General features: G+C 30.7%; 1 protein-coding gene across 1 annotated transcript; it reads right to left on the bottom strand.

The window, feature by feature from the left end:
- Positions 1 to 620: 620 nt before the first annotated feature.
- LOC110027829 (putative GATA transcription factor 22) lies at positions 621 to 3474 on the bottom strand. Its single transcript, XM_020729426.1, has 3 exons — positions 3363 to 3474; positions 2948 to 3268; positions 621 to 1121 (listed from the first exon to the last, which is right to left on the bottom strand). The coding sequence occupies exons 2-3, from the start codon at positions 3266 to 3268 to the stop codon at positions 804 to 806; spliced, it is 639 nt and encodes a 212-aa protein (XP_020585085.1). The 5' UTR covers positions 3363 to 3474; the 3' UTR covers positions 621 to 803.
- Positions 3475 to 13572: the final 10098 nt, after the last annotated feature.

Genomic DNA, 13572 nt, shown 5'->3' with positions numbered 1-13572 from the left:
TATTATAATGATATGATAAAGAGCTAAACTCAATGTAGTCAAATTCAAATACATACTAAATTGACCATTTCCAAATAAACAAGAATATCCAAATTTGTCTAAAGTAGAAATAGAAACAAAATGTAGTCTAAACGATTATGCAACATCAGCCTCTTTCAAATTCAAATAATTTACACTCTATAATATTAACTTAAAATTTTCTATAGCCTCAACCTCAACTGATTTTCCATTGCTTACATAGATAAATCTTTCAACATTAATTTGATTTTTGATCATTCAGGCAACACCACATAGACGCTTATATGAGTAATACGTATTTCTAAAACCTATCCACAAAGCTTGTTTGTATGACAGTGGGTCCCACTGTCGTACATCTGCGATGCGCGGCTGTGAACAGAGAACGCACGCAGCTCCGCGTGCCCTCTCTACACGCGATAGTCGCTCAAACTAATATCATAACAAACCAAAGTGATAAGTGTACCTTTTTTTAAGTGATATGCTTGATATTTAATACAATCATTCTTAATATATTTAGATTCATTACAAAAGAAACAATATGATTTTATATATATAGCAAAAAATAAATAAAAAACATACTCAGATGATAAAGTACAGCTGGTAAACAAGCTTTAGTCGAATTATTTCAATCGTTCCAACAAAAAGGAAAAGAAAAACAGAAGAACAACTTCATAAAAGAAACGTTGGTCCTTCAAAAACCTCTCCTCATCTTATTCCACTCTTCTCTAAACTTCACTCCTCCAACACCTAAATCAGTACATAACATCAAAACAAACATTATAAATTTATGAATCACGATGAGCTAAAGCCATTAATAAAATGGCTGCATCTTTCTCATCCTGAGGAAATACTCCCTTCAAAGCCACCAATCTCTCCTTTAAAGCTACTGGCATATCTTCAAATGAAAGCTTCCTCTGAGCAGCCTCAGCAGTAGCCACAAATCTGCACCTCTTCTTGAAAGGGATGCTGCAATCTACCTTCGATGACTGGTTCTTTTCAGGCTTGATGGGGACCACTGGATACTGCAGTTTGCTGCTCTGTGCTGCTGATGACATCGCTTTTCTAGCCTTCATTTGCTTTATTCCACAAGCATTGCAAAGGGACTGCATCACATGGATATATTTGGAAGAGAGAGTTTAGTGTTTCGTAGGGGTGTGAAAGAGTTGGGTCGAGCTCGAGTCACCTTTGATTTGGGCTTCGGATTGATTAATTAATTGAGTTTGAGATTAAGCTCTAGTTTAATTCTATGAGTTTTGGGCTGACTTGTTTATTATGAAAGAGAGAAAGTAATATTAGTTGAAACTAGAGTTATAATAAGACGATAAATAGAATGATCAATCATTTGATATAAAATATAAAATGTTATATTTAAGCATTTTTAATAATGTAAAGATAATTTCTTGAATTTTAATTATTTTTCCTTTATTTTATATTAACAAGTTTTGTAAACAATGAGTTTGGCTTACTAGCTCATCAAGCTTCGCTCATGAGCTGCTTATTGAGCTGAGCTAGAGCTAGCTCATTAGTTGACTTGGCTCAATTACACACCCCTAGTACTTTTTGAGAAAGTTTAACACTAATATTGAATGATATCATCATCATCAACATCATCATATGCATTCTCTTAATTTATTGAATATTGTTTAATAAACTCTCATTTTTCAATCATTCATGTTAAGGGATATAGTTGTGGTTTAATCTATCCTTCATGTATCATTTTGAATAGTATATATTCATATTTTTTTTAAAACCTGCAATTCTCTAATTCTCTTATCATACTGTATCTATTAGTTAATTTAATCAGAGCAATTTCTATTCTTATTGTCTATATTGAAACACCGTACTCTATTTCATTCATTTTATCTTCAATAAATATCACTAATCTTTTCTCTAACTATATTTTTATTTAATTTATTGTTTCAGTAAATTTCATGACAAATTTTGCACAATTCTTTATTTAACAACTTAAGTCTTGTACATACTATACAAAATGAATTCATCTAACATCATTGGAATAATATGTCATTTTCTAAATATTACTAATAAATGTGAAGACCAATATCAACATTTGATCTAATTGAATGAACACTAAAAAATCACTTAGAATGACATAATGTAAACCTAATAATGCATGAGTGTACTTCTTAATACATCAAGTTTAATTGTGTGCAGAGTGATTTTCCTAAGAAATTTTTACTGTACGTAAATAACAGTAGAGAAATGTCTCACTGACAAAATAAAAACATTATTTACATGTAAAAAGTGTATTTCCAACATTATATTTATGTAATAATAAGCTACATTAAAATATAATATTTATTTGATCTTCTCTTTAGATATGCATGCATCACTGTTTTTATATTTAACATGTCATGAGAAAAGAAAAGAGAATGTAAGATATGTCTACATGTTGGCAAATTTATCTTTAAGTGAATACGATTTGGTATTTTCTTAATGATATTAAAGTAAATTAGTGTTAGAAGATACATGAAGTTATTAAAAAAAAATTATTTTTGTCAAACCACATTTTAAAAAGTGCTTATTATTGCCCATTTCCAAATAGTTAACCCCTTCTAAATAAAAAAAGAAAAAACAGGAAGATAAAATAATGAGATATAAAATAGTAAATAACAAAGACATATAGATAAAAACAAAAAAAAAAAAAAAAAAAAAAAAAAAAAAAAAAACATAATTTTATATCCCAAAAAAAAATCTCTAATGCTATTTGTTTTCCAATTTTAATATAAAATATATTGAAATATTTTTAATAATTTTTATTTTTTTTTTGAAGTGGAGCTTCAAACCCTACTATACCCCTTCTTTTATTGAAGAAAGCAAGGTCTCATTCCTTCATAGATAAAAAATAAAAAAGGCATTTTTATTATTTTAGCTACCTTAAAGCCAAGTAATTTAGGGTTATATAAGCTACCTTTGGGCCAAGAGGTCCACTCCTCCATAAGGGTGTCTTCGTTGTACTGCAATCAGAGCAAACCCTATTAATTCCTCCATTATTACTGCTTTCACAGCTGCTCTGATCTTTGTTTCCTTCCTTCCTCTGATCATCTTGAATCTGCTGACACCTTCTTCTTCTTCTTCTAATCCTCCTTACTGTTTTCTGTTCTGAACACACAAACTTTCTCATAATTCTCATCTTTGATGACATCCACATAACTGATGATGATTCATGCTCATAACAAGATGAAAACGATTGATCATTGCTTAGCTCTTTGAGCTCCAACTGTCCTTTCATCTACTTAGTATGATGAAATTAATGCATGGATCAAATAAAAATCATATTTTTATGAAGATTTAATTGATAAATGGCTTGAGTTTATGTTGATTACCTTTCTTCTTCCTTTCTGTGCTTGGTGTTGAAGAAATTGATCTCTATCACTTTGTTCTGTGATCTGAGGCCTTTTACTATAGATAGATAGAGAGAGAGATAGAGAAAGAGAGAGAGAGAGTTTCCAAACTAATGGAGGACCACTTGTGCTGTGAAAATGATGTGAAATAATATGTTATATTAACTGTTATGGAGAAATGATAACTAATTTTATGAGAAATATAAATGCAAATATGCAATAATAGGAATGCAAAAGTGATTGGCACGTGATTTGCTTGCTTACAATTGAGAGGGACAGAACAGTACTGAACTTCTGAAGGCCATAAAGAGGAAAGGTAACCCCATTGTGATATTTTTAAGGAAAAAAAATAATTATCTGTTAATTATTTTTCATTAGAGTTTATTAAATTTAATTTTACTGTTAGATAATCAGCATTATTACTCATTTATTTAATTTCTATATTTCCTGAAAGTATTATACTTAATTGCCACCGCTGTTGTTAGTTAGTTAATCATAATCAGTCCTCTGAAATTATGTAGACTTGTCTTCTTCCACTGCTGTTAGAAATTAATTAACTACAATTTATTAATTGAGAGCTTAATTAAGAAATAGGAGAGAGGCATCATTTTTGAAACATGGAGAAGGTAGATGCAATATTTACTGTATATCTACAAAGAAGAAAGGTATAAATCATTATTTTCTTTTCATCGTATATAAATTTTTAATATCGATTTTTTTTTGTTTTCTTTAATTTAAGTTTTAATTTTTAAAAACCATTATATTGCTATTTGTGAATTTTAAAATATTAATGTCTTACTATTATTAATAAATATGTCAAGTTTTCTCACTTACATTCCATGCGAGAAGACACTATCCAAAGAACACCACAACAGAATGATGTGGCATGAATAAAATAATCACAGACCAAGCCAAGAGCATGAAGTTGCATGTAGGATTGTCAAAAATAGTTTTGGGTTGAAGCAATAAACAACGTTGTTTATCTGCTTAAAAAAATACTGATAGACTACAATTAAGCAGATAAACAACGTTGTTTATCTGCTTAATTGTAGTCTATCAGTATTTTTGGAGGAAGGCTTAATTGAAGAAACTTGGAGTGACAACGAGGTAAATCTATCTCATTTAAAAGTACATGTGTGTTCTTCATATGTACATGTTGATGCACGATCCAAAAATAAACTTGACTCACAATCTGTTAAGTGCACCTTCATTTAATATGACTCAAATAAGTTTTGACATAAGTTCTAGGATTATAAGAATCAGAAATTTATCAAGTCTGAAGATATTACATTTAATAAAATGAGGATGTACGAGGACAGGATCAGAACTTAGGACAAAATATATTCACTTAAGGTATCACTTTATACACTTTCACCCATAAGATTTGCAATTATTCTCGGAAAAGATATACAAAGCTTAGAATCATGTTGTCATGTTGACGAAGTTAGTGACTATCGAGAAATTGGAGCTATGTTTGGCGTCCATGAAGGTTAAAGTCGGGGTTAAGCCACACTATAATATGTGATTATGAAGATGATACAGATAGAGGTGTAGATCTTGTGGATTAAGTGTTGGGCACTTTCAGCTGCGAAGTGCAAGATTGATGAGGTGTGGAGCCTAGAAGAACGCCCACAAGGGAAAGGAAGCTAATGGATAAGCAGCAAAGGTGTTTCAATAAGAATTCTGGTGAATTAGAAACATGTCAGAGAAAAGGATTTCAACATATATTTTTCTTGTGAGATCGAGAGGAAAGGTTTGGAGCAAAGTCATGTAAGTATAAGTGTGTTTTTGAAATTCATGAAAGGATTTCATCGATTGTAGAGAGATTTGAGTGAGTAATTAGTATCTTTTTGAATTTCATTGTGAAAATTTCTTAGTGATGTGGCTCCGTGATTTTTATTTCCTTTCTCGGGTTTTTCCACGTTAAATCCTAGTGTGTTTTTTTGGATTATTTATTGTCATGCTTTCATTCGGATAATTTGTTTTTCAATATTTTTTTATCAGTGTAATCCTATTCCATGGTATGATTTTGATTTCAAATTAATTGAAGCTCTAGTAGAAGTATAAGTTTCTACATCCCAACATGTACAAAGAAGGGCAAGTCAAACCAAATTGGCAATAAGTAGTTAAGATATAAATATTCTTAAGATTATTCTATAGAGATAATGTGTGTTAAATTTTATGCTTAGAATCAATATTGTCATGTAAAAGATTCTACTCATGATTTCTTAGTGCTTTCCAAATGGCCTCATATTTATAGGCAAACATCAAGTACATCATCACAAAATTGGCTTCGTAGTGCAATTGTATAAAATAATATATGTAGATTGAATTTGGTGTACATCGCAGTGTAGAGAATGAATGATGCATCTAGTGAACAACTCAACAGAAACTTTAGGTGAGTTTCAAAGTGAGGGTAAGTTCTTTTAACAAGTAATCTAGTTGGATAGTGTGTACATACTCTGGCTGAGTAGTCAAGCTCTCCGGACGAATAGCAATAATTGATGCATGCAACTTCATGAGTCTGATGAAATAAGTTCATATTTCTTTAGCGTGCTTTTTACATGTTCAATTTTTTTGTTTCTAAAAAATAAATTAAAATGCTTTTAAAAATACTCAAAATAACTATTAGATATTTTTAATCATGTTAAAAATAATGATTTCTTAGTCAAACATGTCAAATATATTTTGATTTAAATGCTCTAAGTGTCTATTATTGAGTTAGGACTATCTTATGGACAAGATTTTAATACATGTGAATTGAGCTTTAGGCAAGCTTGGCTTGATGAGATATGAATTGTAGGGAATATTCATATTGGCCATAAGATAATAACAAAAGCATAGCCTAACAAAGCTCTATCAGAAATGTGAAAGAGACATGAATGGTTGTGGTTTTATGTGTGGACGTGATTTAACTAATAAGTTTTGACAAATCTGATTAAGATAAGCTGAAGTTACAACGTGAAAAGGAAACTAGTGCACCACAGTTGACAATGCAATCAACAAAAATAGTTTTTTTATTTCTATGATCCTTAGTAAGGATACGTTCATCATTTCTGCATCACTCCTGATGCTAGCTAATCTTTTTATATTGACTGCTACTGAACTCACTGTAAGAGAGAGAGGAGAGAGAGAGAGAGAGGTGTGGGCCAAATAACAATGGAGGACGGTGTTCTGTAGCTTGGACTAATGATCTTTGGATTTGGCAGACAACAAATTAAATGCTAAAGTTTGAGGGAGAAAAACTAGTACTAAGTCTTGCTGTTGAATACTGTCCGTGAACCACAATATTTATAAGGGAGATGATATAATATATGAAGTTATATTTCTGTTCCTATGAGTATTTTTGATATTTTATATGTATGAGTTTGTCATCTGACTGCTTTCTGGCTCGGCTGGTTAAACTTAATTGTCTTTAGGTATGAACTCGATCAACTAAACTGGGTCGGTCATCCGGGCTACGGGTCGTCCTGATTTTAATTCATTCCTCTGAGAGATTCGGTTTGACATATTTTTGTTATACACCTACATATAATAAATGATGCAAATGTGTGTTACTGTAATTAAGCTTTTGTGGTAGTCTCCCTCATTAGTAGACTATGGACCCTTCAAGAATTTATGAGCAATTATTGCTTCAAAATATGGGCTTTATAGGGCTCAGTTAAACCTAGGAGTCCCTTTTTTTGGTGAGAAGTGTGGATATGTTATATATATATATATATATATATATATATATATTAATATGGCTTTGGCTCTGTGGCACGATCTTGAGTTTCTTGATCCAGGTTCCTTACTATGCTTAGAGTTGCATTTCTGCAGAGATTAAATATAGATACTTGAGAATATAAGCAATACTAAATATTCATTGAAAATATTATGACTTATGATCATATGTATTTTACAAATTATGGACATATATATAATATTAAATATTTATTTTTAGTTAACATTTCTTCTAAGTTTCTTTGTTTAGTATGATTAAAAAAATTGATGTTATGATTAGAAAGTGCTTTTTATTAACAAATATGGGCTAATTTTTTGTTGAGTAAAATATTAAATAAGATTATGATCAAGTGTGTTATTAAACTAATAAATAAACTTTTTTGACTTGTTGACAAGTTAAAATTTCAAATGTTATGCAAAACTTATGATACATGTGTGTGTGTGTGTTAGTTTTGATTGATAAATAATAAAGGTTTGAGATTAGTTTGTGAAAAATATTTGATGTAAATTCTAACTATGTATAAATAAAATATTCTCTTATGGGTTATAAATCAAATGATAAGCAAAAAATTTATACGATATAAGAGAAAAATAATAAAAGAAATATAACTTCTAATTAGACTTTGTATAAATTTGAGATTTGTATTTTGAGTTTATAAGTAATCTTAGGTTTATAAATTCCAATAAAGTGTTATCAGAGCTATGAGAAATGGGGGAATGATTTCTTTTCAACTCATGATGCTTGCCAAGAGAAACTATGATAATTGAAGCATCAAAATGAAGGCTCTTTTAGTAGTACAAGATGCATGAGATAGTTCCGAGAAAGGCTATAGTAAGAGCTATGAGAAATGGGGGAATGATTTCTTTTCAACTTATGATGCTTGCCAAGAGCAACTATGATAATTGAAGCATCAAAATAAAGGCTCTTTTAGGAGTACAAGATGCATGAGATAATTCCGAGAAAGGCTATAGTAAACAAGATCATAATGCTTTATCCCATACTTAGAAAAAAATATTGAAAGATCCCATAAAGAGAGATAAAAAGGCTCTTTATCTCGTCTTTCAAGCAGTTGACGAAGATGAATTCGATAAGATTTCAAGTGTAACCGCAACAAAAGAAGCATATGAGAGGCTTCAAACCTCCAATAAAGAAGTGAAACAAGTTAAAACTATTCATCTTTAAACGCTTAAAGGTGAATTTGAACTTTTATCTATAGAAGAATTTGAATAATTATTAACCATAATCGATTAATTATAAGAATAGTGAAGATGTGAGTGAAGAAAAAATTATTTGCACTTTAAATTTAAATTTTGAGTATATTATTACTATTATTGAAAAAAAATTAAAGATTTAAAAATAATAAGTGCGGAGCAATTATTGGGTTCCTTGCAAACTTATACTAAAAAAATAGAAGTAGAAAATAACAAAAAATAATAATGCAACTTCTTTAACTCAAGTTAAAAGAAAAAAAAGCTTTGACAATAATAGATGTCAAGTGAAGTGGACGTGACCGAGGATGTAGTAATGGATGGGGGAAGAGAAGGAAGAAGTGTATATAAAAAATAATTCCAATAACTTCAATAATGAATGTAGATGTCAAAATCAAAAAATATCAAAAGGTTGTGGAAGCAAAAATTATAACCAAGGTATGGCAAATCACATATTAAATTTGACAATTGAAAAAAAAAATGGCCATTATGTTATCAAATATATTTCCAAAAAAGGTAGAAGAGAAATCCAACCTTTTAGAAGATAATAGTAAGAAAGAATTAACTTTATTGTTAATATGCAAGGATAAAGATAAAGACTATACAAATATGTGGTGCATTGACACTGGTGTAAGCAATCACAAGTGTGAACAAAGAAACATGTTCATGTAACTTGACGAAATAATAAGGTGAAATATCTCATTTAGAGATGATAAAAAATATTGATAGAAAGTAAGGATAAAATTCTAATACACTTAAGAAATGAAGATCATCAATTTATCTAAAATGATTACTAATATGAAGAATCACATTCTGAGTTTGGGTTAATTATTATAAAATTAATAAGACATTCACTTAACAATAAATACTCTTTTTTAAGTGATGATAGAAAGAATTTGCTTGGTACATTTATCATAAATAGAATATTTCTTCTAGGCATTCAGTGTGACATTGCAAAGTATTTAAAAGTTTATTATAGTAATTCATCATGGATATGACATTCACATATGGATATGTCTCAAATTTGGTAGTCATGAACCTATATTAAAGAAAAATATAATGTGAGGTTATTCTACATCAACCAACTCAATTAATTTTGTAAAATATGCTTGCTTATAAAATTAATCTCACAAAAGCTGTCTAATTGAGTCAGTTTTAAGAGCTGCAAAGTAAATTGATCTTATATATATGAATGTTTATGCTATGCTAAATCGAGGTCTTTTAGCTAGAGTAAATATTGTATTTTATTTATTGATGATTTTTTTAATAAAAATATGAACATATTATTTGAAGGACAAATTAGAGGCATTTGAAAATTTTATGAATTTTAAAGCACTTGTTGAAAAAAAATGACATTAACATTAAAGCCATTAGATATGATGGTGAAGAGTTCATACCTAATAAATTTCAAATTTATTATAAAGCTTATGGAATTCATCATCCTTTAACAGTGCCAAAATTCTTCGAACAAAATAGAGTGGCAGAAAAAATAGAGCATTTCTCAACCCCGAAGCATGCTTGAAAATAAGTGAGTGCCCCAAAATTTTGGTTTGAAGCAATTGATTGTAAAATTTACTTAGCAAATTACACCCTTATAAGATGTGTACATGAAAAGACCCCTAAGAAAGCATGCAATACAAGAAAATTAGGAATATCTCTTCTTAAAGTGTTTGGAAACATCACATGTGTTCACATTCTAAATGAGAAAAAAATAAAGCTTGAAGATAAAAGTAAAATGTATGAGTTCATTGGCTATGACTCAAGCTCTAAAGGCTTCAAAATCTGCTATCCAATTTATAACAAATTTTCATATGTTGTGGTTTGGAGTATGATGAAAAAGATTTTTGGGATTAGAGGACACAAGAAGATGAATATAATTTTTTTTCTTAGTCTTGATGAGAGAAAAAAATTGAGCAAACAAGAATTGAGGATATTGTAAGAAAAGGATTAAGGCTCTGTTTGGCGCTGCAGCAGCTTTCAAGTTTTTTAGCTGCAGCTGTGCTGCCCTAGGAAGTTTGGGGAAGCTGATGCGGAGAAGCTGGCTGGTTGCTTGTTACAGCTGCATGAAAATAGCTGTAGAGCGGCTGTTTCTAGAAAAATGATAATTTTGTTTCTGTTTAGTTAAACTGTTTGGAACAGAACAATGACAGTTTTATATATGATACAATAGAAGCAGAAATTCACTTTACAATATAAAAATGTAAAAAATAGACTTCTACAAATTTTAGTCAATCCCAGAAACAATAAACTTGATACTCTTAAGGAAAAAGTTCAAATAAAACAATCTAGAATTACATACAAGTAGTTCATGCTTGACCAAAAAAACAAGCAGTGAAGAGCTTGAAGCAATAATAAGCACCTCCAATGATTGAAACACATAAACCTTGCCATTCCCATGGAATTTACAATCAAGTCGCTTTGCTTTTGGCATGCTACAAAAGCACAACAACTTGAGATGGGGAAGAGTTCAGTTAAGCAAGGAAAGAAACAGTCATATGCTGTTGCACCTGCTCCATCAAACCAATCCTTCAATACTTGTAATCTCTTACTATTAAGCACCTCCAACGATGGAAACACATAAACCTTTCATTCCAATGGAATTTACAGTCAAGCACCCGTTCAGATTGATGTACATCAGATTGGAGATCAAATCTGCATTGTACATCCATTTTGCAGAGCTTACACCCTTGTATGAAAATATGGACGAACTCTTTAGATTTTTCTATGGTTTAAGATTTTCAAGCACAATCACATCTAAGTCAGAATTGACAATGTTCCGTAGGCTTCCAAATAAATTGGAACATTTGCATCAAAACCATCCAATTCCTATGTTTTTACATATATAACACCTAAACTTCACTTCATACCTCTATACCACCCAAATCCTTATATAGCCAACCAAATCTTTTGAGTTAATATGGACAGAAAGTGTGCTAAGCTTGGATTGAATTAAAGAAGGAAAGCAGTGATTCTAATGAATTAAAGCATTGCTTGACATGTACATTGCTCGTAGCAGTTACCATATATTTCATTCCTATGTCAAACATTCAAATCACCAACTGCAAAAGCTTATAGCATTCAGGAATAAATGGCACCAATTGTTACTGTCGCGCTCTGCATTCCTGGAAGAGGATCAACCACCAAAATAGATTTTCAAACAGTTTAACACATTTTTTTTTACAAAATTTCTTGGTTTTATGTAGTTTCCAGAAGAAAAAATGAAAATGGAATAGTTAAAAATTGATCTGGTGAAAAGAATTAGGAAAAAGAACAGGAATAGTTAAAAATTGATTTCACATTTTTGATAGATGATTGAGCATTGCAGCAACTAACTTCATGCCAAAATAAAAAAATTGATCAGGTGAAAGAATTATCGCATACTCAAATCAGCAGAAATTCATCCCTGAAGGTTCCCAAAAATTGTAACATTAACTAGAGAGTAACATCAACTCTAGTCAATATCTAGCCAAATCCAAAACCAATCTCAGCAATACATTGAAATTTCAGAGAAATTATAAAACCAAACTTCAAACACTATCCTTGCGATGTTGTGGCCTCTTTGAGAGAGGACGAAGAACTGCGAGATCATGACTGAGATCAGAGAGTGATTTGAGAATTCAAGCTCCAGAGGCCTTCTCTAGTCGGATGCCTCTCGCAGATCTGATATTTCTCCAAGCGCTAGAGCAGAAGAGTCGATAGAGAAGCTTGTTTGGTCGGACGCTATCCAGGGCAGAAGATGAGAAGAGGAATCGCAATCGTGAGCTCGGGAGAGAGGGGCATTATGGCGGGGCGGGGCAAGTAAGGTATTAAAAATGGGAAAGCTCGTGGGAAAAGCGGACCACGGGAGGGATCCCGCGGCCCGCTTTCCGCTGTGCGTTGGGGCCGCGATCAAATCTCCAGGAGAGATTCACGGGGCGACCCCACGCCGCACGAAAAAATCTCCCCTAAACGGGCCCTAAAAGAGTCCATCACACTTTTAATTTCAATAAGAATATATGAAGGATTGACATTAAGAACAACTTTAAGTAGACGTTCAAATGAAAAAAACATTATATTGTAAAAGTCTACCATATATTTATGAGGTAAAACAAAGCTAATGTGACATTACTCTTTTATGATTTTTTGATGAATGTGAACCTTTAGACGATAAGAATGATACAAGATAGCTCACCCATAAGGACACAAGACAATTAGAGTGAAATGAGTGTATAAAGTAAAAAAAAATGCTAATGAAGGCATAGAGAGAAACATAGCAAGATAGTTGACTAAACTTTCCAATCAAAATTATGGCATTGATTATGATGTAGTATATACTTATTTCGCTCGTCGTAATACTATTAGACTAATAATTTTGTTGACAACATAACATAGATGGATGATTGATCACATGGATGTGAAATTTTTTATATTAAATAAAATTCATGAAGAAGAAGTTTATATTGAGCCAAGTTTGGGATGTTAAATAAAATGTCATAAGAAAATTTCTAAAATTAAAAATAGACTTTATATGATTTAAAACAAACACCAAGAGCTTGAAATATTTGAATTAATAAGTATTTTAATGAAAAATCTCACTAAATGTACATATGAGCATGCACTATATTTTGAAGTTTAAAATAAAGATATTTTAGTTATGTGCTTGTATATAGTAGACTTGATTTTCATAGATAATAATTCAAATATATTTGAGGAATTCAAGAAAGAAATAACCAAATAATTTGAAATGACAAATATTAGGCTTAAGACTTATTATCTCAGCATTTAAGTGAAGCAAAAGGCATGTATCTTCATCACACAAGAAGGATATGCTTAAAAAAAATTATGTTCAAGATGGATGACTTCAAAACAACAGGAATATTAATGGATAGAATGTCGACTCAACATATCCGAAAATGATAAAGAAGAAAAAATAGATCCAACTTTTTATAACAGTCTCTTCTAAAGCATACACTATTTAATTTGTGACATGCTTGCCATTATTTATGTAGTAGTAGTAATTAATCGCTACTTGAATGCTCCAATAATAATTTATTTCAAGATTACTAGGAGAATACTTTGATACAAAAAATGTACATTCAACTATGATTTATTTTACTAGTTTTTAATAAATATAAGACTGTTGGATACAGTAGTAGTGACAACAATGGAGAATTGGATGATAGAGAGAGTATCATTGAATTTGTTTAGGGTTTATGAGAAATAAAATTATGGATATCAAAGAAGTAACCGTATACTCATGTGATTAAGTTGGATATGTTGC

Source organism: Phalaenopsis equestris, unplaced genomic scaffold (assembly GCF_001263595.1).
Source record: "Phalaenopsis equestris unplaced genomic scaffold, ASM126359v1 Scaffold000450, whole genome shotgun sequence".
Lineage (NCBI taxonomy): Eukaryota > Viridiplantae > Streptophyta > Magnoliopsida > Asparagales > Orchidaceae > Phalaenopsis > Phalaenopsis equestris.
This window is presented reverse-complemented; position numbering and strand designations above follow the sequence as displayed.

What these genes read in the sequence shown, in the direction of transcription:
- LOC110027829 (XM_020729426.1), bottom strand. Translation starts at nt 3,268, where the DNA reads ATGAAAGGACAGTTGGAGCTCAAAGAGCTAAGCAATGATCAATCGTTT. An exon ending in GTGGACCTCTTGGCCCAAAG is followed by an intron (nt 1,122 to 2,947) that starts GTAGCTTATATA and finishes CATGTGATGCAG; the next exon opens with TCCCTTTGCAATGCTTGTGG.